General features: G+C 36.8%; 1 protein-coding gene across 1 annotated transcript in view; it reads left to right on the top strand.

The window, feature by feature from the left end:
* Window positions 1-27,500, top strand: part of LOC106873082 (macoilin) — a 79,790-nt gene that overhangs the window by 26,371 nt on the left and 25,919 nt on the right. The window contains exon 2 of the mRNA XM_089366564.1: window positions 17,375-17,516. Within this exon, the coding sequence (XP_089222690.1) occupies window positions 17,375-17,516 (142 nt within the window). The remainder of the gene's footprint in view (window positions 1-17,374; window positions 17,517-27,500) is intronic.

Here is a 27,500-nt window from a genome sequence, read left to right as displayed (position 1 = left end):
TCAACATGGTTTAAATAGCAGCCAAATCACTCCTGAAATCACCCCCTACTGTCTTAACCTTCCTGAGACTGCCCCTGAATTTATGATACAAATGTCTTGTTTTAAAGTGTACTCGATTAAAACCTTCCATCAAAATTCTATGTTAATGTTCCAAACACCATGTTGATAACTACAAAGTTATTTTACGGAATAATGACAGTTATTTTACTAAATCCTCCATTATTTTCAAAGTTAATTGAAACAATATAATGACAAAAAGTGATCTAAATTAAGACCTACCATCAAAATTTCCTGCTAATTTATGTTTCAAGCACCAGCTTAATAATTTATTCTACTATATACCTGAAATTTGTGCGGAGGAGATTAGTTGATTGCATCAACCCCAGTACTTAACTGGTACATATTTCGTCAACCCTGAAAGGATGAAAGGCAAAGTTGACCTGAGCGGAATTTGAACTCAGAACATAAAGATAGATGAAAATGTCACTAAGCATTCCGAGTGTGCTAACGGTTCTGCCAACTCGCTGCCTTCAGCACCATTTTAACCCATTAGCATTTAAACCAGCCTACACTCTTAGAGTGGTTGGCATTGGGAAGGGCATCCAGCTGTAGAAACTTTGCCAAATCAGATTGGAGCCTGGTGTAGCCATCTGGTTCACCAGTCCTCAGTCAAACCGTCCAACCCATGCTAGCATAGAAAGCGGACGTTGAACGATGATGATGATGATAAGTGGCCAAAATATTCTACTTGTTTTACGTTCTAACTCACCAGATCTGGCCTCTCACACCTACCCTACAATGTCATTCTAAAAATATACAATCACCCCATCAAAATCTCAAAGCTACAAAATAACACATGGTTAACTTACAACAATGTGAATAAATAAGCATGCTATTTGATAGAGTAATCTGAATGCTAAAGGGTTAATAATGACGGTTATTTTAGTATTATTTTCAAAATTAAGCAAGACATATGCATTAAATATCATAATCATGCCAAAATCACCCCCTCCTCTTTCAAGGTTGGTATGAAGCAACAGTTGACCTGTGTATATTTTCCTTTACGAAGACGGTACGCTATGATTCAAGCAATCTTGTAAGGATTCCCTTTTTGACTCACCATTTCGAACAGGATGAGCAACCAAGTAGCAGCTTTGTCATTGGTTAGCTCTGCTCAGTTGTCTCCAGCCTAGGTTTTAAAAGCATGGCTTGCTTTTAATCATTAAGCTGAATCAATAGTTGTATGTCATTTATTAGTCTGCTATAGTTACCCAAATGGAAGTATAAGTATTAAGTGTTGGAGTTAGAGTTAAGACAGACATAGAAGTCAACAAACAATCTGTGTGAAAATGATTTGGTGTTTTAACAAAAAAATAAAGAATTTACTTTCCATCATTTTGTCTCCTCTTCATCTCATCTTATAACTGAAGATTATCTAACTCTACGATTCAAGATTTTATTATTTTTTTTTTGTTGCATTTTTATTTTGTTATGTTAATTCATTTGTCTCTCTTTTCTACTCTCTCCCTTACTCTTTTCTTGGCTTAATCTCTCTCTCTCTCTCTCTCTCTATCTATCTATCTATCTATCTATCTTACTCTCTCTCTTTTTTGCTCAAGTTCTTTGTCCCTCTTTTATTCTTTCTTCCTTGCTCTAGCCCTCCCTCCCTCTCTCTCTCTCTCTCTCTCCCTCTCTTATTAACGCTTTCTTGCTCAAGCTCTCTCCTTCCCTTGTCCTTTCTCCTTTGCTCAAGCTCTCTCTCTCTCTCGTTCACGGTCTCTACCACCTCTCTCTCCATACAACACTATATTTATAGTCTATTCTTTGTCTTCCCTGCCAGAGATTAAACATACAAACCTGAATCAATCTCCACTATTAATTGAGATAGAATGTATACAACCATGCATTACTCTAGGGTATTGAAGGAAAATGAGACTCCTGTAGGTTCATCACAGAGCGGATTATTGGATTATCTATTGGCAGTAGCAGATTCTGTTAAGGCTGGTGACAAAGCTGACGTTGCTCTACTTTCCTTACTTTCCTTCCGATGCTATTATATGAAGTGGAACTGGTCAATAACAGAAACTTTATACTTAACTTCCTGGCTCTTGTCTTATTCAATTGATTGGCAATCACCATGCAATTTGTACATTAATTTCTTTATCTAATTAATATATTGTGGAGCTAATAAAGACTCACTTAAGGCAGAAATTTCATTTTGATATATGATATATCTATCATATATCATTTGTGTGTGTGTATGTGTATATACATATATATATATATATATATATATATATATATATATATACACACACACACACACACACACACACACACACACACACACACACATCCATACTTACCTAACTGTATGCTTCCATACACACACACATTCGTATTTCAAGGTTTAATTAATAGTTCAAACAAATTACATACAAAAAGCGTTTATTCATCAAAATATATCCCATCGTGGAGGCGCAATCGCCCAGTGGTTAGGGCACCGGACTCGCGGTCATAGGATTGCGATTTCGATTCCCAGACCGGGCATTGTGAGTGTTTATTGAGCGAAAACACCTAATGTTCCACGAGGCTCCGCCAGGGGATGGTGGCGAACCCTACTGTACTCTTTCACCACAACTTTCTCTCATTCTATCTTCCTGTTTCTGTTGTACCTGTATTTCAAAGGGCCAGCCTTGTCACACTGTGTCACACTGAATATCCCCGAGAACTACGTTAAGGGTACACGTATCTGTGGAGTGCTCAGCCACTTGCACGTTAATTTCACGAGCAGGCTGTTCCGTTGGTCGGGTCAACTGGAACCCTCGACGTCGTAAGCGACGGAGTGCCAACAACAACACATATCCTATCATATTCTATTGTCTGCTAGTTACTATCATTGTGCCAGAAGCTGAATACCATACTTATACCATTTGGCTGGGTTTCGGGTGAAGAATTCCCTGTGCCCATTTTCAATGCCATCCACATTGTTAAACCTCCATATGTGCAGGAAATGAGCCATGGTTCAGAAAAGGTGGTAATTTATTGGCACAACATCTAGGCTCTGATGTAAGGTGATGCAGTGCTTCCAGCTTCCCAAGTTTGCATTTGGTCACATTGGTAGTGTGTGCTGGGGCATTGAATTTTTCTATGGCCAGATGCTCTTCTTGTTGCCAATCTTCTCCTATTTCTGAGTAAGTTCGACATGTCCTTGTGGCCTGACATGCTTTTGGGGAAGATTGGAAATGAAGGACACTGATCTCATGTTGGTGATGTTCATTTATAACCATCATGCAAAGTCAAAAGCAGGAGACAGTAACATACACACACAGAGGACTTCTTTCAATTTCCATCTACCAAATCCACTCACAAGGTTTTGGTTGGCCTGAAGCTATAATAGAAGACACTTGCCCAAGGTGCCGCACAGTAGGACTGAACCCAGAACCATGTGGTTGGAAAGCAAGCTTCTTACCATACAGCCATGCCTGCGGACGGGCTTCTATCAGTTTCCATCTACCAAATCCACTCACAGGGCTTCAGTTGGCCTGACAGAGACAATGACAGAAGGAGAAGAGATTCTCCCAAGCTGCCATGCAGTGGTACTGAACCCCAAACCATGTTCTATGCGATTTGGAAACAGAACTTTAACCACACAGCCACGCCTGCATACATGCAAAAGATCATTCATAATTTGTACTTTTTCCTGAATTCCAAATTATAATCAGTAGAGTTTTATTTTTATATTGCTTTCTTGAAATGAACTGAGATTTTTTTTTTCAGATCTGGTGGCTAAAATTATCAATCTGTAAAATAAGATAAACAGATATCATTGTCTAGCTATATCATTCATATAATAATCTTCCATCTCTTCTCATATTAGTTTCAATATATATATATATATATACATATATATATATATATATATATATATATATATATATATATATATATATATATATATATATATACATATATATGTGTGCGTTACTATATATTTGCTAATGAAACGAAAACTGTGAAATTCACAGCAGCTCCCAGAGTACTTTTGCTGCTGTAAATGTTGAATTGAGCTGATATTTCATCATTTATTATCTAATACAGTAATTGAATGAATGAATAAATAAATAAATAAACTAAAAATAAATAAATAAATAAATTTCTGTTGCTAGGTGCTTTTCTTTTCATTCTGCTCACATCATATAATATTATCGATGTGAGGTTTTTCTTGAACAATAGTCATCGTTCAGTCTACTATACTTTTTTTATCAGTTGGGTTTTCTGTTGTTGTTGTTGATATTGTCTCATACCAAGCCACCACCCACCCCTCCCTCCCTCCCTCACATTACACAAGACCTTCAAAGCAGTTCCATGTCTGATTTTTATGAATTAAAATGTTTGCTGAGTTTATATTTAACTGGTTGTTGTTTCATCTCGGTAAATAGACCATCAAGTCTGTCAGACGTTTTGCTATTCTTTCTGGATGGAAATGCAGACAATAAACAAAAAAAAAACAAAAAAATCTATATTATCTGTACAGAGGGTGGGGGAGAAAATGAGGGATAGAGAGAGAGAGGTGGGTAATAAGAAGAATGTGGTGGGTATGCATGTAAAAATATGCAAAATGAATAAATAACTACCTTTGAATCTATTAATCTGTTTGTGTTGGTTCGGGTTTTAAGACAATATATATCTCATACTGTTCAGTTATCCATCAAAAGTGAGTTGATTTGGTGACATGGTTATTATAGGCAGAGAAATATTGTGTGCACTCTTCTTGCAGTTGCTTGCGAGTTCCAATGGAATCCATCACATTTCTTTTGTTTCAATTAATTTGGGTGGGGGGACGGAAAAAAATGGAGGTTCTAGTAAATTAATTGTCATTATCAAGATGGGGGTTGTAGTATTGACATTTTAGCATTTAAACTGGCCAGCCCTTTGAGGATTTGCTGTGCTTGAGAAGACTTATCAAGTCAAGTGAAATTGTAGTTGTGGCTGGTGCTGGTCACATGTAAAAGGCACCCACCCACTAACACTTAGAGTGGTTAGAGCATTAAGCTTGCAATCATGAGGTAGTGAGTTCGATACCCAGACCGGGCTGTGTGTTGTGTTCTTGATGAAAACACTTTATTTCATGTTGCTCCAGGTCGCTCAGCTGTAGACGTCAGTTGTGACGTCACTGGTGGTTAGGCTGTTGCACTCACAATCACTAGATCGTGGGTTCAATTCCCAGACTGAGCATCACATTGTATTCTTGAGCAAAACACTTCATTTCACATTGCTCCAGGTTGCTCAGGGGGAATGTTGACCTGTTTGCCTCGCCATTGCAATGGCATCATTCAAAAACTAAAACGATGCAAAGCGCATTGTGACCAGCGATGTGTAACAAGTCTGGTAGCAATAGTCTGGTCAGTCACATAACCATGTGACTTGTATGTATGTAATATGTGATGGGCTTCCATACAGTTTCCGTCTACCAAATTCACCCGTAAGGCATTATTGGTCAACCCAAAACCACATGCATGCAACGCTAGCTTCTTAATTACTTCACAGCCATGCCTCTCCATACAGAAATGCTCTCCTCCCCCCCATATTCATATGCACAGTGTATCTGGGACTACATTATCCAACACGGTCCTTTTCAGGTGCATAAGTGGGAGAACATGGTAGAGTGGTTTGGCTGCTATTTCTTGTGGTTCTAGTGACCATGTAGAAGCTCACAGAGAAAGAGGATATTGACTAACATATTAAAAGTCTGGACTGAGATTGTGTGTCTGTGTGTGTGTGTGTGTGTGTGTTAATTTGTGCTTGTAGTTGCAAGTTGGAGTTAAAGGAGTTAATTGTTTGGTTTTGTTGTGTTGTGGAGTTTACTCTCTGTTGTCTTTAAGTGTCTCTCTCTCTCTTTATTATTATTATTATTATTATTATTATTATTATTATTGTTTATTTTTTTTTTTTTTTTATAGCTTTGTCTGTTTGCAAAGTAGTTATGTAAATATACTTCGTGTTGCCGGCGTTCTAATTGTAGAAACAATGGTCAGAAAACAATTGTCGTTTTCCTGATTTGGAAGTCCATCCTTTTATTTTATTTTATTTTGTTATTATTATTATTATTATTATTATTATTATCGCTGTTGCTGTTATTTTTTTTTATGCTTATAGTTTTAGAACACCCCTCTCCCTTGCTCAATACAGCTGCTTCATATTCTGTACCCCCACCGACACAGCCCCCGCCTTCCTCCTTCCATCTCTCTGTCCCACACACAGCATACATATCCATACATCCTTTGTAATCTGCGAGTGCCCACAAAATGCACAAAACCCATTGGTGAATCAGTAAAAGCACTTTTATGTGCTAGAAACGGGAACCAGAATATCTCTCAAATCACATCCTACTTTTTTTTTTTTTGGAGCCATTGAAATGTGGTCCTATATGCCAGGAGATCCTTAACTACCAGGCTGCTGGCACATATAGGGCCATGGATCATATATACAATGGGGCTTCAACACAGTTTCCATCTACCAGATTACTCACAATGTGTTGGTTGACTTGGAGCTATAGTAGAAGACATTTATCCAAGGTGCCGCATGCCAGGACTGAACCCCAAACCATGTGTTTCCACAGTGAACTTGTGCTGTTGACATGTGCGTTTGGGGTCAGTATAATTATTTTGGAAGGTATTTGTAATATTTCTAAGCTTATTGGTGACTTTGAAATACAGATACGACAAAAGCAGGAAGAAAGAGTGAGAGAAAGTTGTGTTGATACTTACCAATGGTACCATGCAGTGGGACTGAACTCAGAACCATGTGGTTGGGAAGCAAGCTTCTTACCACACAACCACACCTTTGGTACTTAATTTTATTGACCTCAATAGGGTCAAAGTTTTCCTGAGCAGGATTTGAACTCAGAATGTAAAGAGCTGTGAGAAATGTCACCTAAGTATTTTGTGAAATGTATTAATTATTCTGTCAGCTCCAAACTTCAATATTCCTGTGATTTATTGGAAGAGAAGAGGTGTCTATCCGACACTGTAACTTTGATGTTTTTCCTTTTTATACATCACACGATATCACATAACAGAATACACTGAATATGAAATCAGTTGAACCAATTAAAGGAACACATCTTATCCACAGGAAATGATTTTTAAAACACTTTTGTGTATTAAGACATGTCTAATTCATGCTTGTATATTGAAAGTACAGAAAAACTTTCACAAGAGCACCGTTTCAAAAGTGGGAGAATCTTCCAGATTTCCGGTATAATGTATAATAAATCCAATTTGCAACTCCAATTCTGCTCAGAATATTGGCAGTTGAATCACTGCAAATGTATGAATTGAATTAAGATGATAAGTGAAATCCACTCTACAAAGGGGATAACTTAGATGAATAAATTTAATTAAAGTGAAACATCTCCTAGAACACATTGCTATCTTGAAGATAGCATGTTAGCACTAGCATATGCACAAATGTACATATTACACATGTGTATTTGTATATGTGTGTGTGTGTGTGTGTGTGTGCGATCATCATTTAAGGGTTTACTAGAATCCTAGGGGTCCAAGGACTGCATCATGCTCCAATGTGTGTGTATTTATACACAGACTTGAATACATACATATTACACATATATAAGTATTTGTCTGTACATGTACTTATACACACATACAATCATACACACACTCCCTTTCTTTCTCTCTCTCTCTCTCTCTCTCTCTCTCTCTCTCCTTCTCTCTCTCTCCTTCTCTCTCTCTCCCCCTCTCTCTCTCCCTCTCTCTCTCTCTCTCTCTCTCTCATACATACATACATACATACCCATCCAGACACATATCTTATGTGTGAAACTGATCCCTTTGATATTTACTTTCTCTGACTGGGTTAGTTTTAAAATATAAAGAACAACATGAAAGCTAGTATTGGAGGAGAAACAATAAACTGGTGTAGATTGTAATTTATGTGTTTATATATCCTCAAAACAAAGCTTAAGAACACGTCAATTGGAGTGACATCAAGTGTACAAGAACAATAACTCTTCTAACAAAATGCATAACTGCACCAGTTGTATACATTGTTTCTGTTTTACACTAATGCACAACTATATTATAACCAAGTGTTGCAGTAACTATATTATAACCAAGTGTTTTGCACTAATGCACAACTGTGTTGCTGGCACTCCGTCGCTTACGACGTCGAGGGTTCCAGTTGATCCGATCAACGGAACAGCCTGCTCGTGAAATTAACGTGCGAGTGGCTGAGCACTCCACAGACACGTGCACCCTTAACGTAGTTCTCGGGGATATTCAGCATGACACAGAGTGTGACAAGGCTGACCCTTTGAATTACAGGCACAACAGAAACAGGAAGTAAGAGTGAGAGAAAGTTGTGGTGAAAGAGTACAGCAGGGTTCGCCACCATCCCCTGCCGGAGCCTCGTGGAACTTTAGGTGTTTTCGCTCAATAAACACTCACAACACCCGGTTTGGGAATCGAAACCGCGATCCTATGACCGCGAGTCCGCTGCCCTAACCACTGGGCGATTGCACCTCCACTAATGCACAACTATATTATAACCAATTAACAAATGTCTTATTTTATTATCCAAACGTATATCTTAACTAAAGTGAACATTTCAAGCACACGTATGTGCTAATTTCACTTGCCTCTTGTTAATTTCTTTTGCCTCGTTGTATCGTATTATGTACTTTAAGATGCTTTTTTCCTAATTTTCGTACATACATTATACAATTACTGATTCCCACCCATCCCCATTTATTCCAACCCACCCGCTTATATGAATTTAAGCAAATGTCCAAGCCACCTGCCTATTCCAACCACCCCCTATTATTTGGGTTTTCATCTACCAAACCCACTTTGGTCAGTCCAGAGCTATAGTAGAAGACACTTCTTCAAGGTGTCTCACAGAGGGATTGAACCCAGACCACATGGTTGGGAAGCAAACTTCTTAACCACACAACCATACCTGTGCCTATACATATGTACACACACACACACACACACACACTAGCGATATTTTATTAGGCATGAATGAGATTTTTAATGAAATCAATTTGTTAAAACTTAGAGACTTTGCCAAATGTTGGAAAACAGAGAGTCATATTTTTGGCAAGCCAAACCAGAAAAATTTATATTGGATGTAAAATGTTGATATCCAATTATTTTCATTAATTACAGAAAAGCTAAATACAAAATAATTATTTTAAAAAATCATGGCTGGCCTCGTCAACCATATCTTGAGACAGTAGCTGTACACCTATCATCTAACAGAAACTCAAAGATTTGTAGTTGTCCAAAAATGGTCCCTCAACTGTCTCCTCTCTCTTATATTGCATGACACCTCGACACCTACCACATAATGCACATATGTTATTATATTATACCGGTGACATCAGAATCACATCTTCTCATGTCACACCAGACACAGCTGCACACTATCATGTTGTAACGTATTAAAAACTGAAGTCCCAGCTGTACAAGCATAGATTTACTTTTGCTCACCACACATATAAGCATTGCTGATGCACAGAACTTGTTTCTACGTACCCCACTCAATAATCTCTGTTCTGCATACACAGAAGTCAATACTGTAGGCCTCTCCTTATTGTCATACACTCAACATATGAGACATAATGGCCCTCGGTTCTGTGATGCAAATTTCATGATTTGATCCTCAATCATTTTAACCTTTAGTGTTCAGATTTTTTTGTCAGATGTATTGCTTATTTATTCATATTGCTTTGAATTAATCACACATTATTTTTGCAGCTTCAAGATTTCAGTGGTGTGTTTGTATATTTTTAGAATGACATTGTAGGATATGCATGAGAGGCTGGATCAGGTCACACTAAAACCATTAGTATTTCATACACAAGCTGACAAAATTTCAAGTCTGCCTGTAAAAAGTTAACAAAGCTACAAACAGTGTTTATAACCCTCTTGAGCCCAACTAATTCAAAACATGAATAAATTAACGTTACATTTGACAGCATAATTTAAATGCCAAAGGGACAAAGCAATCGAAATTAAAACCTTCCATCAAAATTTCATTTTAATTTATGTTTCAAACACCATCTTAATAACAACAAAGTTATTTTACTAAACTCATCATCATTTTAAAGATTAATTGAAATAATGGTAGTGTTTTTTTTTAACAGAAATATGGTAACAAAATAGTTAAGATACCAAACACATTCTAAGTGCTTACTTAAATACTAAATTAAGACTAAGGGAAGATGGCATTATTTTACAAATAGTAACTGGGTCTGTTATATATTTATTCCATTGTTATTTGGATTCTTAATTTTTCTACTGCAAACCAAAACAAATTTAGAAACTTTCCAAAATAATGTTTTCCATATTCAATGAAACAGTTTTAAAATATTTACTTTCAGACTTCTTTCTGGAAATTCTTAACAAGAACAATTTATGTTTTTTTTATCTGCTATAAATAAACATAAACAATTCATACACATAAAAGTAGCGCCAACATCATTTTTTTTTCTTTTACAACTTCCTGTAGATGCAAGCATGGTTGTGCTAAGTTCCTGACCATATGGGTTTTTTTCTGTCCCACTACATAACATTTTGTCTTTCACTATAGCCCTAGGCTGATCAAAGCCTTGTGATTGGATGTGGTAGATGGAAACCAAAAGAAGCCCATCATTCATGTGTGTTTGTGAGAGTCTATACGTTTGTGTATGTGTGTATATGAATATATATGTGTGTGTGTGTGTTTGTATCTTCTTGTCTTGACATCATTGAATAGTTATAAATCTTACAGAATAGCTCGTTTCCAGTCGTCTATGAAAACATGTTCAGCTTTGGGGGAAATATTACCTGGCATCAAAACAGATGAGGATTGGCATAAGATGGGTCATCCAGCCATAGAAAATCCACCTTGGCGAATTCTGTCTGACCCATGCAAGCATGGGAAATTGGATGTTAAAACGGTGGTGGTGATGGTCCTGATAATGACGATAAATTCAAATTCTGTACTTGGTTACCAAACATATATATATTGAATTTCAAACAATTGGGTTCACTACATACTCACCAAATCCAGTTTACCACCCACCACTCTGCTGTAATCATCACCAAAAAGATGATATACATCAAACTAAATAGAGCAAACCTTCACTAGCACTCTGTTACCTATCCACTAAACATTACTTGACTGTCAGCAATGTAATCCCAGATGATATTGGGGTCGTGCTTATCATTTGTGCTAAACTTGTAGTTTTCTCTCAAGCGAAGCAAGGCTGACAAAGGCTACCCATTTTTATCTTTTTTTTTTTTTTTTTTTTTTTCCTTTTCTTTTTCTGTTCTACTGCAGGCACAGGGCCTGAAATTATGATGGAGGTAGGGTGGAGACTTGTCGATTGTGTCAACCCTAGTGCTCGACTGGTGCTTATTTTATGAACCCCAGAAAAGATGAAAGGCAAAGTTGACCTCTGCAAAATTTGAACTCAGAACATAAAGCTAGGAGAAATGCTGCAAAGCAATTTGTCCAACATGCTAATAATTTGGGCAGCTCACCATCTTAAAAGGTCAAAGGCTGCTCTATTATATGATTGTTTTTCTTTGTTTCCATTTGGATGCAAGAAAGATTATAATAAATATTTAAAATATTTTTAATTATCCTTTTAGTCCAATTTTGGGGTAAAAATTGTGTAATCAATTTAATTTACTCCAGTGTAATACCGGTGCTTAGTTACCAATGCTAAGCTGGTCATGGTGCCATTGAAATTGAGAACGGTGGGTCACCAAAAGTACCCAGGCTGTGCCAATTCCACTGTCCTCTTATTGTCTTAGTCGGGTATAATTATTTCTATCTAATGAGGTAATGAAATTTAAAAATTTATAGAAGCTTCTTATAAGACAAGTAATTTTGCCGTGGGCACAATTAGTTTTTGTAAAAGAAAGAAATAAAATCGTTAAAAATGTTGAAGAAAAGCATTGCACTATTTGTTGAAGAGAAACGAATGCTCTAAAGCCAGCCGGCTAAAGAAAGTAATTATATTTAATGATGACATACTATTAGTTGGAGGTACTAACACAATTACTTATAAATATATATGACTGGCTGGATTTGAAATTTAAGAATCAGTTTAAATGAAGAGAGGAGGCAGAAGAAAGTTTATTCCCCCTCCCCCCCAAAAACATCTTTGAAAAGACACTTTGTTTTTCTTTAAAGACGATTTATTTGACCCCTGTTCATTAAATCAGGTCAATATTTATTTCACTTGTATGAGATAAATATTGATTGATTTCATTGGAATGCACTAATTGCTTGTTTGATCCACATCCTTGCTCCAAGTGAACTACTTAACCCCTTTTCTTACCATATTTCTCTTGAACTAGATTGCATTTGTTTCAATTAATTTGGTAAAATAACTTTGTCTTTATTAACCCTTTCCTTGTCATATTTCTGTTGAAATATATTGCTTTTCTTTTAATTAATTCTGAAAATAAAAGAATTTATGAAAATAATTTTGTGTGTACCAGTGATTTAGAAGTTTGCTTCCCAACTGTGTGGTTTTGCATGACACCTTGGGCAAGTGTCTTCTACCATAGCTCTGGGCCAACTTTGTCTCCATATTGCATGATTGTTGTAAATGAGTGTCACCATCATACAAGCAGTGGCTATCTTCAGTCTTCCATGAAAACATGTCTGGCCACAGAAAAATATTACCTTACTTGGAAACAGGTGAGGGTTAGTGACAGGGAGGACACCCAGCCATAAAAATCTGCCTCATTTTAATTCAATGAGCAGTAAACAACAAGGGACCTATCTGTTCATGCAAGTCGATGCATAATTATTTTAAGTTTCCAAATTGACATTCAATTCAACAGTCAAGACTAACAAATTCCCCTGAACTTGTTGGCCTCGTGCCAAAATTTGAACTCATTATTATTATTATTATTATTATTATTATTATTATTATTATTATTACGATGGTGTACTGGCAGAATTGTTACTGTCCTGGGCAAAATGCTTAGAGGCATTTTGTCCATCTTTACATTCCGAGTTCAAATTCCACCAAGGTCAACTTTGCCTTTCATCCTTTTGGGGTCGATAAATTAAGTACCAGTGAAACACTGGGGTCAATGTAATTGACTAGTCCCCTCCCTCAAAAGTTCAGGTTTTGTGCTTTTAGTACGAAAGATCATCATCATCACCATCACCATCATCATCATCATCATCATCATTATTATTATTATTATTATTATTATTAGAAACGTAGTAAACTGGCAGAATCATTAGAGTGTCAAAAAAATGCTTCATGGAATTTCTTTCAGCTGTTTACGTTCTGATTTCAAATGCCACCGAGGTTGATTTTTTTTTTTCTTCTTTTTTGCCTTTTGTTCTTTCCAAGGTTGAGAAAACGAGTACCAGTTATGCACTGGAGTCAATATAATTGACTTAGCCTTCCGCTCAAAAATTGCTGGTTTTGTGCCAGAATTAGAATTATCATTATTGTTGTTACCGTTATTATCAAATGTCATGTTTAGATCTGTCTCTTACACGGCTTAATTGTAACTCTATTATTGTCTTTGCATGATTTCTCCATTAATTGACTATTTTCCTATTGTAGCCAATTAGAGTCAGTCCATTATAGTTTTCCCAGTTGAGCGTATTCAACCTTGCCTGTTTAATATAGTTTGTGATACTAATCAATTAGTGTTCTATTCCCACAAAGCCTTTTGAAGTTCAATTAAGTGCCTTTCCAACCGTCTTTATTCCACTTAAGAAAATTTTTATTGCAGTGCAAAGCAGAATGAGCGAAACACTGGACAGAATACTTCGTTGCATTCAGTTACGTTTCTTGGCATTCTGAATTTTAAATCTTGCCAGGGTCAACTTTGGGTTTCATCTTTCAGGGAGTCAATAAAATAAATATCTGTCAAGTATTGGGATTGGTTTTTCACTTGTGTAGGTATGCAATAACTCTTTCTGAGGGAACACATGTGTTTCAGTATCTGGGAACCTGTATAAAACATTAGGGAAAGAAACTGAGTTGCTTCTTTGCAATAACTACAACTAAAGCGAAGTTTCTTCATGAACCCTTAAACTACTACAGTGGACTCCCTATTTACTATTTTGCTTGTGTGGACCCCAAAAATCTTATACAGTGCCCACCCTGCTAGGAGTCACATGGACCCATGTTGAAAATCACTTGTGTTAAGGCTTTTTGTTGGGTGAGATAGTGTTATGAGGTAGAGAATAGCCCAGAGAGGCGTCAAGTAAATTCAACTGAGGATTTTAGGGGGTCTACAAATAAGAGTAGCCAGGTTGAAACAGAAGGTAAAATATTCAACATACTTGGCCAGCACATGCTTTTGATAGGAAAATATTTGTAAATTCTGTGAATGATGCTGGTGATAATTATGTGTATTAAAAATCATTATGATTAATTAAAAATTCATCTTTCCTGTTAGATATTATTGTGAAACAAGCAATATTATGGATGCATTTTATAAATTACTGTTTTATTGTATCTTCCCTCTTTAAGCATTTCATATCTGCTTGCTGCTTTTTTTAAGTAATTATTTCACATCAATTATTACCATTCTTATTCTAAGCCAATACAAAGAATTATTTTTGCAAAACATTTAAAAACGCCTTTCGCTTTAAAATTAATAGGATTTTTAAAATTTTATTTACGCACACACACATATATATATATGTATGTATGTTTTTTTTTAATTGTTAAGAAAACATTTCTTGATTACTCATTTCTTGAATTTTGTAAAGCGTGAAGAATTTGTGAGGATTTGAAGAATTGTTGATGTTAATAATATTTCTTGAAAATGAATTCTATGATGCAATGCTAGTTTTCCTAAGGGAATATGGCAAAGATAGTGTCAAGCACCAGTATAAACAAAAGCTTCTTTCCTTCAACAGATGTCAAAAGTAAATTGTCTAAACAATCATTTTCAAGGGAAACTGTTCTCCCCCCACTAACACCGCCATCATCACCACCACCTCCGCCATCTTCATCTGCTTATCCCCTTCTGTTTTTAATGTCTGGGATGATATGATATTCAAGGAAGAAACCCCACCGATAGATTAACTCAAATTTCATCTTGTCAAACAACAAAGGCCTTAATATCCATTACAAGTGTTTCTCTGATGCAATAGGTGATGGCGGCGGTGGCAGCGGGAGAATGGTGGTGTTCGGATGGTGGGGTGGGTTCATGACATGTTTAGAACAAACCTAGCAAACAAAAGCCTTATTTTTATTATTTTTTTTCTTTTATCTCAAAGACCGTTGAATGATGGATCTGCTTGCATTTCCTCCTTCTACACCAGCTTCCATTATTAATGGGGTGGGGATTTCATTTCTTGTTTTAAAGAAAATTTTGTGTGTATGTGTGTGTGTGTGTATGTGTGTGTGTGTATGTATATAAATATAGATGTATGTAGGCATGTATCTCTTCCACAACAAGACTCCTGTTTTTATCCCTCTATCATACTTTAACCTCTCTTTAACTGACATTAAGCCAGCACCCTCAATACTAGTCCCCTTCTTAGTTGAGGGAGCTTTGTCTCGCAAGTTACTACTTGGTGATCTTACCGGTGCCGGTGCCATATACAGAAAGTGGTTGGCGCTGGTAAGGGCATCAAGCCGTAGAAACCATACTAAAGTGGACAGTAGAGCTTGGTGTAGTCTTCTGGTTTGCCAGCTCCTGTCAAACTATCCAATCCAGGAAACAGGAAACAGATGTTAGATGATGATGATGATGATGATATGTAGACGTGTGGATTTGGTGAAGAGAAACTGAAAGAAATCTGTCGTGTGTGTGTCTGTATGTATGTGTGTGTGGTTGTGTTTATTCGTCTCCCATCTTGACATTGTATTCTAGTTGTGAGTGTCATCACCAAACAAGAAGTGCTGTTCACTTTCAATATTCTGTGTAAACATATCTCTGGTCATTGGGAAATAGTACCTTACTTGGGGACAGGTGAGGTTGGCAACAGGAAGGGCACCCACCCACCCATGGAAAATGTGCATCAACGAATTCCATCTCATCCATGCAAGCAAAGAAAAGTGGGCATTAGACATTAAAATGATAACGGTGATAATGATGATATATGCTCTCCATATTGGATTTGATATCTTTTTTTTTTATTTATTTATTTATTTATTTATTTTTTTGTTTATCTTTTTAAGAAATGGCGAAAACCACAGTGGTTATTATTTCTCTGTAAATTTCGTGTTCCTAACTTTCTGAAATTATGTCTTTGACAATTGATTTTTCTGCATTTTATTATGAAGTAATGTACTTCTGTCAAAAGCTTTCTCGACGTTGTGTGACACTAAGTTCTTTATGAAGTGACCGTATAATCCTGCTTTAATTCCTGGTTGGAGATTCTTGGCATAATAACCTTTGCTTCCATAACTGCTAATGCACCGTTCATTGTGCTTCCATTACCATTGTGATATTTCTTCATGCTTGTGTGCAAGAAATATTTATTCCATGCTTTTGTGGTGGCACCATAAGGAAAGTAAAAGTATTCTTCATTTCAAGAAGATTTACTATAAAGTAAAACAGCTATGATACTGTCTGAAGGAGCTTCTATGTGGTTGCCAAGAATGCTAGAACGAACAACTAAATCCTCAAATCACACCCTATCATCTATTCACATGGATATCACCATCATCATCATCATCATTGCTTAACATTCATTTTTCTATGCTTGCATGGAACATACAGAATTTATTGATATATATGAAGTATTATTACCGTTATAAACAGTAATAATGAGGTGGCTAGTGAGATTTCTACTTATACAGGTACATCGTCATCATCGTTTAACGTCCGCTTTCCATGCTGGCATGGGTTGGACGATTTGACTGACCACTGGTCAGCCAGATGGCTGCACCAGGCTCCAATCTGATCTGGCAGAGTTTCTACAGCTGGATGCCCTCCCTAACGCCAACCACTCCAAGAGTGTAGTGGGTGCTTTTACGTACCACCGGCATGAGGGGCCAGTCAGGCGGTAGTGGCAACAGCCACGCTCAAATGGTGTTTTTTATGTGCCACCTGCACAGGGGCCAGTCCAGTGGCACTGGCGACACTGGTAACAATCACAATTATATATATATATATATATATATATATATATATATATATATATATATATATACATATATATACATACATACATACATGCACACTCTCACACACATCTTTTGATATCTCCCATATTTATAAATATCAATATTTATGTGTTTTGTATAATTGTTTTATTCTTTTCTTTTAATCAGAGAGATTTTTAGATTTGTGATTTATACTATTTGTTATATTTTAAAAATTAAAATTTTTTTTTTTCTCCTTTTCTATTTCAGTACATTCCTCTACCTGAAGTTTTTTATGGTTTGGGCTATAGTTGTAATGGCTGACTTCATGTTGGAATTTCGATTTGAATATCTGTGGCCATTTTGGTTATTGTTAAGGAGTGTGTATGATTCATTCAAATATCAAGGCCTGGTAAGTAGTTTAAAAAACAAATCTTTTTCAAGAATTATAGTCTTTTTATGATTTAAGCACATATATACCTTTATATGAATTTTTGCTTGAAGATTGCAATGCCATGAAACCCAAGTTGTGAAACAAACTTTACAGAAAAAAAAAAATATATATATATATGTGTGTGTGTGTAAGGTGGTGCTCCAGCATGGCCGCAGTCAAATGACTGAAACAAGTAAAAGAATAAAAAATATGTATAGGTGCAGGCATGGTTGTGTGGTAAGAAGCTTGCTTCCCAACCACATGATTCTGGGTTTAGTCCCACTGTATGGCACATTGGGCAAGTGTCTTCTACTATAGTCTTGGGCAGACCAAAGCCTTGTGGAGCATGGCCATTGCCAGTACCGCCTGACTGGCCTTCATGCCGGTGGCATGTAAAAGCACCCACTACACTCTCGGAGTGGTTGGCGTTAGGGAGGGCATCCAGCTGTAGAAACTCTGCCAAATCAGATTGAAGCCTGGTGTAGCCATCTGGTTCACCAATCCTCAGTCAAATCGTCCAACCCATGCTAGCATGGAAAGCGGACGTTAAACGATGATGATGAGACATAATTATGCCATATAAAGAAGTATTGATGTCCATTTGAATCCGGTGTACTTTTGGTCCTCATATTATGAACTGTGGAGCAATAAACAGCAAAATCCACCTAATTAGGATAGGATTTGAATTCAGAGCCCTTGAGGTTCTAAGCTATATTCATCCCATCAATCCAGTTCAGCCTGGCATTCTATTGTGTCGATTACATACAGTATATCCTAACATTTCCCCACCACACACACACACACACACGTTTACACACATGTGCATAAAACTTGAAGAAGGAAAAAAAAAATGTATAAAATTATTATTGATAATTAGTTTTATGAATTCTGCAAGTAATGAAGGGATTAGAAGATAATTTCATTCTTAACGTTCCAGAAAATTTTTGCTGTCACTTGAACAAAGCTTTTTCCCCCCAGGGTACATGACAATATAAATGCATTCTCTAATATTCTTCATCTGTTAATTGTTATAATGCGCATCAGAATAGAGAATTTTCATCTTATAACATACATCTAGGTGTGATAATAAAATAAAATAAAATAAAATAGGAAACCCTGCAAGATATTTGACAAATATTAGCAAATTGAATTTGGTAATAATATTGCAGATCTTTTGTGTAAAAGACTGACTGTTAGTTTTGTTCAATGGAATGTGGGGGAAATAATCAAGCGAGATTCCAAGTTTCGAAGTGTCGCTTGCGAACATCATGAATGAACATGTGAAATCAGAGCAGATGTGGTTGTGTGCTTAACGAGCTTGCTTCCTGACCATGTAGTCTTGGGTTCAGCCCCACTGTGTAGCACTTTAAGAAAGTTGTCTTCTGCTATAGCCCTGAGCCACTGAAAGCTTTGCGAGTAGATCAGATAGACGGAAAGTGAGTGGGTGCCCATCATGTATGTGTGTGTGTGTGTGTGTGTGTATATATATATATATATATTGCCCTACTCTTCGAAACGCCTGTGTTAGAATGGGGGCAGCTGATGAAGGAAAATGTTCTCTATGTGGCCTGTGTGTTTTCTGTACTCTGGTTATTATTATTATTTTTTTGTCTACGTTTTGTTTGCAATGTCCTGTACCCAGATATGCACTTATATATACAAGTAGATGTATGTATGCACATACTTGTTCGTATATATGCATATACTCATTTATTATTTGTTTTATATATATATATATATATATAGCCCATTGTGTAATGTATGTATGTATCTGTGTGAAGGTGAAGTGGTTAATGCATCAGGCTTACAACCATGTGGTTGTGAGTTTGATTCCCGTACCAGACTGTGTGTTGTGTTCTTGAGCAAGACACTTTTATTTCACATTACTCCAGTTCACTCAGCTATAGAATTGAGTTATGGTTAAGCGACTGACAAGCAAATCTGTGGTATTGAGCAGAATATTTGCTGTAGCCCATCTTTTATACCAAGATAAAACATGTACATGATAACACTTCCAATCAGTTAAGATCGAAAGCCAGAGAGCCACTGCCTGGTATTGCATCCGGGCATTTATTATTATTATTATTATTATTATTATTATTATTTTGCTTTTAACCTGAAAAGAACACAGAAGGTTGGGCTTCCAAACCAGGCCTTTCACGATACCCTTAAAGCCAAGAACTTCTCTGTAGCCCCTCATACCATATTTCATCCCCATCTGTTAATTCACCTATTCCTCCAGGTCCTTCAATATTTCGGCCTTACGGGGTAAAAGTAAAAACCATCTATTTTTATACTTGAGTACAGTGAAGTCATTGCAAGTCAGACGTGTCAGCTATCTCGTTGAGTCATTAGCGATTGAGTAAGGATTAAAAAGAAGGAAAAAAAAATAACATTTGATTGATTCAAGTATTTTCTTTAAGCTGATTAGGAAAGGACTGCAAGTCACAGAGGATGTCAACCTGTTTTCCACCGAATGTTCTTATATACTTTAAATTTTTCAATGTCATTGGTGGTGTTGCTGTTGTTTAACTCCAGGTTAGCCCTGATTGAGTGTGGAGGCGCAATGGCCCAGTGGTTAGGGCAGCAGACTCGTGGTCATAGGATTGCGGTTTCGATTCCTGTAATTCAAAGGGGTCAGCCTTGTCACACTGTGTCACGCTGAATATCCCCCCGAGAACTACGTTAAGGGTACACGTGTCTGTGGAGTGCTCAGCCACTTGCACGTTAATTTCACGAGCAGGCTGTTCCGTTGATCGGATCAACTGGAACCCTCGTCATCATAACCGCCGGAGTGCCACGATAACTATCATACAATGTCAGGATGAGGAGACAGTAACATGCACACGTTGTGTGGTCTTGTCTTTTGAGTACTTGGTACCATGAAAAAAAAATCACCCAGTACACTCTATAAAGTAGTTGGCATTAGGAAGGGCATCCAGCTGTAGAAACCGTCCAAACCGTCAAAGCCCATGCCAGTATGGATAACAGATGTTAAATGATGATGATGATGATGATTTATCCAATGTGTCCTTCCTTCCTTTTTTTTTTTTTTTTTTTGACAGTAGGATGTAATATCAGGGAGATTTGGTTGCTATTCCTAGCAGGTCGAGTTACCACATAGACACTCCTGCACTGTTTGCCGTATGTAGTAATGGTTTCAATCTGAAGAATTAGATCTGATATTCAGCTAACCGTGAAGTAATGAAGATAATATTACTTTCCTTAACATAACACAATGGAGAGAATCTTGTTATATTGATGGGAAAATATTTCTGTACCCTCCCCACACCCACCCATTACGGTAGGTATAAAGAATTTTGGAGCAAATGAAGTGTCTTTTGTAATTATAATGATTCTATATATAGATATTCTGCATTTATCACCAAAGCTTGATGAGCGCATATGGTGGATGGGGATGAAAGAGGCCCATCATGTGTTTTATTAGGCGCTGATATGGCTGTGTGGTAAGAAGCTTGCTTCCCAACCACATGGTTCTGGGTTCAGTCCCACTGTGTGGCACCTTGGGCGAGTGTCTTCTGATAAAGCCTCAGGCTAACCAAAGCCTCGTGAGTGGATTTGGTACATGGAAACTGAAAGGAGCCTGTCTCTGTTGTACCTGTATTTCAAAGGGGCCAGCTTTGTCACACTCTGTGTCACGCTGAATATCCCCAAGAACTACATTAAGGGTACATGTGTCTGTGGAGTGCTCAGCCACTGGCAGATTAATTTCACGAGCAGGCTTCTCCGTTGATCGGATCAACTGGAACCCTCGTCGTCGTAACAGACGGAGTGCCATGACGACATGCAACAACAACAAACAAAAAAATCAGCGTGTACTTGTCTGCATGTGTGAAGCCGAAATAGAATATGTTATATGAAATACATTAGTGCACACTTCAGCAGTTTGGGCCGATAAGATTGGATAAGTAATTACAAAAATAAGCCGTAACAATAATTGGATTATTCGATGCTGTAATAGCTGCATCCTATTTCAATCTGATGATAAATTATAATGATTGACATACAATGAAAAGATAATATAGCAGTCGTGGCTGTGTGGTAAGAAGTTTGTGTCTCACTCACATGGTTCCAGGTTCAGTTCCACTGCCTGCCACCTTGGACGAGTGTCATCTACTATACCTTCAGGCTGACCAAAGCTTTGTGAGTGGATTTGGTAGAGGGAAACTGAAAGAAGCCTGTTATGTGTGTGTATGTATATATCTGTGTGTATATATATGTGTGTGTGTTTGTATATATATGTGTGTGTATGTATATATATATATATATATCTGTGTGTGTGTGTGTGTGTGTGTTCGTGTACATATCTGTGTGTGTTTGTACTTGTTTCTTATCACCACTTGACAACTGGTGTTGGTACGTTTACGACCCTGTAACTTAGTGGTTCAGCTAAAAGAGACTAATGTAATAAGTACCAGCTTAAGGATAAAAAGCTCTGAGGTCGATTTGTTCAGCTAAGGGTTTTTTAGTCGAACAACTCGACCCCAGGATTTATTCTTTGTAAGTCTAGTATTTATTTTATCAGTCTCTTTTGCTGAACCCCTTAGTTAGGGGACATAAACACACCAACATCGGTTGTCAAGCAATGGTGGGGATACAAACACAAAGACACATACATGAATACATACACACACACAACGGGCTTCTTTCAGTTTCCATCTACCAAATCCACTCGCAAAGCTTTGGTTGGCCCGAGGCTATAGGAAGAAGACACTTGCCCAAGGTGTCGTGGTTGGAATGCAAGTTTATTACCATGCAGCTTATTAGAAGTGTTTTTTCTGCTTGTCCTCCATCTGATTGTGGATTGGTGCCATTAATAAGGACATAATCATTCATAGCTGTCAGCCATGAAGTATTTTATTCACTAGTAATTTCCCTGTTCTGTGCTGGAATTGGTGTAAACCAATATGAGAATTAAAAAAAAATTTGATTGGCCATCCACCAGTGAATGACTTTTATGTTTCAGCATTTGATTTGATCAAAGAGCTCTCCTTCATTGATTGAAAATAAATGAGGAAACAGGTGACATCAAATGCCGAATACCCATTCGGTTGCAAAATAAAATCATTTTACAACCAAATAGGCACTTAAAATTTAGGTGATGTAAATTGAGTTACACTGTCAGGGAGAAAATATTTAAATTTAGAACCAGTAAACGGTTGTTTTTTTTTTTTTTTTTTTTTTTTTGTGTGTGATAGGTGGAGGCTTGGCTATGTGGTTAAGAAGCTTGTCTTGCAACCATGTGGTCTTGGGTTCAGTCCTGCTGTGTGGCACCTTGGGCAAGTGTCTTTTAAAGGTGGATCTGGTAGACGGAAACTGAAAAAGTGAGGGTTAGCAACAGGAAAGACAGCCAACCTTAGGAAATCTGCCTCTATGAATTCTGTCCAATCCATGTAAGCTTGGAAAAGTGGACACTAAAAGCAATGATGATGATGATGTTGATGGTTTGAAACATAATAATGGGACCATTTAGAAATAAGTTTTCAATGTTAAACCCCAATGTTTTATTAGCTATTCTTTATAGCTAAATTGGCATTCATGGTACATCATTTATAGAAGACTTATTTTGATATAATTGTTTGAGCAATCCTTCAATAGTGAAAATTTTACCAAGCATTCATCATCATATAATGCCGGTTTTCCATGCTGGCATGGGTTGGCTGATTTAATAGGGTCGAGTGAGTCAAAGGGCTGCATTAAGCGCAATGTCAGCTTTGGCACTGTTTCTATGGCTGGATGTCTTTCCTAACACCATCCACTTTACAGAATGTACAGATAGCTTTTTTTAACAGGAAAAAGGAAAAAAACCACCTCATCTAAATTGGTGGGGGTGGGGGCTATTTGAGTGATGGTTCTATGCCAGGTATTGGCAAGCTGAAGTGTGAAAAAGGGACAAGACTAGATGTCTTGCTACAGGGGAGACACAAGGGCGCACCATGTTATATAAGGGGGTTGGTAGGAGTAGCTGGAACAAAGAGTGCTGCCAGTGTTTTATTAGTAGTTTATGTTGCTAAAGCAACATATGGAAATTTCGAGAATAAATCAATGGCAATAAAGAACATTTTATCGTAGAATGGTCCAGTATAGTCAATATCAATTTGTTTCTATGGTCCAGCTGGTTTTGACTATTCCTTATAATGTTTATCAAGCAAATTTGCAATTGATTGGTATGCTGGACATGATTTGATTATTGCAACTCTATCAAACTGTATTTGCGGCCAGTTGTCGTATCTACAACTTCTATGACTCGTTTGTTTCCTTCAGGCCATGCCTCCGTGGCCTTTATGCGGTCGAGTCAAAGTTTATTTTGTAATACTTGCAGAATAATTACTTTAGGAAAACTGTACTGCAAGATTAATAAATTATTTTGGTAATTAATTGCCTCACATTTTATCCAATGCTCTCTCAGTTGTTTCTCATTTAATATATGGTTGTTTTTGGTTTGGTTTTGTCTTGGGATTTTTTTTTTTTTTTTTTTTTTTTTTTTTTTTTCCTGGCCAACCATTATCAATAAATTGTTTAATTCAAAGAACATTGACATCGGACCTCATGACTGATTCAGTTTCTTCAATGACGTCTGGCTTTCCCTGAAGACTTTCATCAATAATTTGATGTATTTTTAAAAATCTTATATAGAATACGATTTTTATGATCATTGTCAAAATCGTAATCAAGTCCGGCCAGCAGTCTTGATAATTAATCAACATTTTTGTGTTGCTTCAAAGCTTCTTGTCAAACTGTGTATTTGTACAACTGCCACCCCTACACCCCGTATAATGTTATCCAATATCGCAGCTGCCGAGATCTAAATACTTGTATATATTTTTATTCAGTGACAATATGTAAATTAGCAGCTTTTGGCTTGGTGGTTAATTCAAAATGTCATTCATATGTAGAAATTGATTAATTAAACTGATGAAGATGGAATATTATAAATAATTTCTCTTTTATCTATTTGCAAATATCACCCTTAATGTGCATTCAGTGTTTTAGCTGGTTTGAGCCATTGGATGTTAGACACCATTTCCACAATGTGACGGGACCACTCCAATACAATGATAAAATTTCATTGTGATGCACATACTCTATGGCCTTAATCCCTAGTTTCAGCTCCTCACAACTTTATCGTTAATCAACTAACCATTTGGATGGTATCTACCTTTTCATTTAATTATATAGCAACCACAGTAAGGATTACCGTGATCTTGTTGTATGATAACACCTGAATTTTGAAATGAATGATTACATTATTTTCCATTTCATTGTGTGACTGTGCATGAATGCTTAGCATATTCTTAATAATTGTACGATAACATCTAACGTTTGAAACAAATGCTAATATTTAAGGCAATATGATCCTTTTCATTTAGTTATATGGCAGCATAGTGAGGTCTGATATGTTGTTAATGAATGTATAACATCTGACTTTTGAAAAGAATGCTAATATTTCAGGCAATAAAATCCTTTTCATTTAATTATATGACAGCATTTCTTTCAAAAATTGAATGTTATACAGTCATCAAAAATATAATAGATCTTATTATGCTAACATTTTAGGCAATACAATCCTTTTCATTTAATTACATGACAGCATAATAAAATCTACTATATTCTTAATGAATTTATAACATCTGATTTTTGAATGCTAATATTTTGGGCAGTACAGTCCTTTTTGATTAATTATAATAGCAGTGCAGTAACGGTTACCATGTTCTTAATGAATGTGTGTTAACATCGAAATTTTAAAACAAATGCTAATTTTTCATTTGCATGTTTTGGAATTGGTAATTTTTTTTAATAGCACCAGAATTTTTCCAAGATAATCATTTGCCAGATGCACTAATAATATAGCTGAGATAATCCATGTCCTTGCAAACAAAATTCCTGTTTGTCTTTATGACATTTTAAGCAGTAATTCATTTAATTGTCTCCTGTTGTTGTTGTTGTTACTGCCGTTTTATCTCCTCACACCAGGTTAAACCTGATCAAAGGGCGTTATGATCAACGCATTCCAACCATGACGCTTCCTGCCTTTTCTTCAGGTTTAGTGTATCTGTGGACACATCATCCGTTAAGACAATGGGGTGTGTAGTTTGATCGATTGAGGTTTGGGTTTATTACTAGCAGATCAACCAACCACATAGGGGTTCACTCATTCATGTTGAATATTACAATTTGACGACAATATTTGTAGATAGCCACCAAACTGGATGGGTTCAGTTCTCTCTCTCTCCTCTCCCTTTTCCTTTCTCCCTCTTGCCCTCCACCCCCCACTCACCTCTCTCCTCCATCTTCCTTCCCCCATCTCCCTCCTGCTATGTCTCCTTCCTCCTTTCCTTCTCTCTCCTTTATTGCCCTCTGTATTGTCTGATTTTCCTTTCTTTCTCCCTCCCTTTCTCTCTTTCTCCTTCCCTTCCTTCATCACTCTCTCTCCGTTACATAACATGTTAGAACTTAATGAAACAGTTTCATGTATTTGCCTGTCCCCCCCCCCCATCTCTCTCTGTCTCTCTCTATCTATCTATCTATATATATATATATATATATATATATAAATGTATAACAAATGACATAATATATACTGAATATAAAAATGAACGGGAGACAAACAGAAGGTTCATAATTCTTCATCAGTTATCAACCAATTGGTACTGTTCAGTTTTCATACCTTTAACGATAGGACTGAGTGCTTCCCAATTGGTGGCACCCGCAAAATTTTTTTTTCTTGTGGGGAATTAGGAACAAGAGCAAACAAAACAAAACAAAAAGGAAGTAAAACGACACAGTGTGATTTAGGACAGTGGAGGAGGACAGACAGTCGAACGAAATACAGCCTTGGGGCCAAGGAGACGAGAATAGTGGGTAACGCTTAGAAAATGTCCTTTGCCCTTTGCATTGTTTTAGCCTTCAAACGAGGCTACTCTGCTGGCTGGACAAGCAGACCAACATTCCCTGTGATCAAAAGGAGGACTGGAACAATTTGACATAAATTGTTTTATTCAAGAACACAGTGTACTACCAAGTCTGGGGATGGAACCCAAAATCTAATGATCGTGTGTAACAGTATAACCACGAGGCCACATGCTTTCATGTGTATGTGTGCTCGACAGTCTAACCACTGAGCCATGCACCTCCACAGTATTATTTTTACTCCCAACAATAAATATACATGCATATAACACAAACACATGCATATATGCCTGTAACAGTAGATTATACAACATATGGTGTATAATGCATCACCTAATTAATTTCTGTCTATTTTACCCCTTTTCTATTGTTAATGAGTTTCATGTTAAAAGCACTATTATAATTAGTACCATTATCTAACTTGACATTTAATGCCACTAAAAGTAGACGTAACATTAGACTTTCATACTAGTTCTCCTTGGAGTATCATACTTCACTTTGTTTAAAATTGTAAAAATGGATATTGTTGTAACATGAATAAATTTAATTTAATTGTCAAACTTATAGATTGTAAATTCACTAATTAAATTTTTATTTTTTTTCTCTATTTTTACATGCTTTTCTGTGCTGTGAGGGGAGTTAGATGAATACATGTTGTTGAGATAGTGTTTTTACAGCTGGATACCCTTCCTGTTGTTAACCCTTCTTTTCCAAGTAAGGGATCTCTTATTCCACACATCTTCAGAAGTACAGAGTCAGCAGTCGTTGTTGATATGGATACAACAATAAGCATCACTGCTTGTGGCTTGCTGGCTTTCAATGTGAAGTGCGGTTTCCACCTACCAGATTCATTCACAAGGCATTGGTCAGCCCAGGGCTATAGTAGAAAGACACTTACCCGAGGTGCTGCAACGTTTGGATTTTTTGCCATCAAATTTGATTGCAAAGAATTCGAATTTGATGGCAAAGAATTCAAACTAGATTGAAAACATCTATATTTATAAATACACACACATATATACATATATATAT

The sequence above is a fragment of the Octopus bimaculoides genome, chromosome 19 (assembly GCF_046866305.1).
Source record: "Octopus bimaculoides isolate indiv1 chromosome 19, ASM4686630v1, whole genome shotgun sequence".
Classification (NCBI taxonomy): Eukaryota; Metazoa; Mollusca; class Cephalopoda; order Octopoda; family Octopodidae; genus Octopus; species Octopus bimaculoides.
Note: the sequence above shows the minus strand (reverse complement) of the source record. Positions and strands in the feature narration are given on the sequence as shown.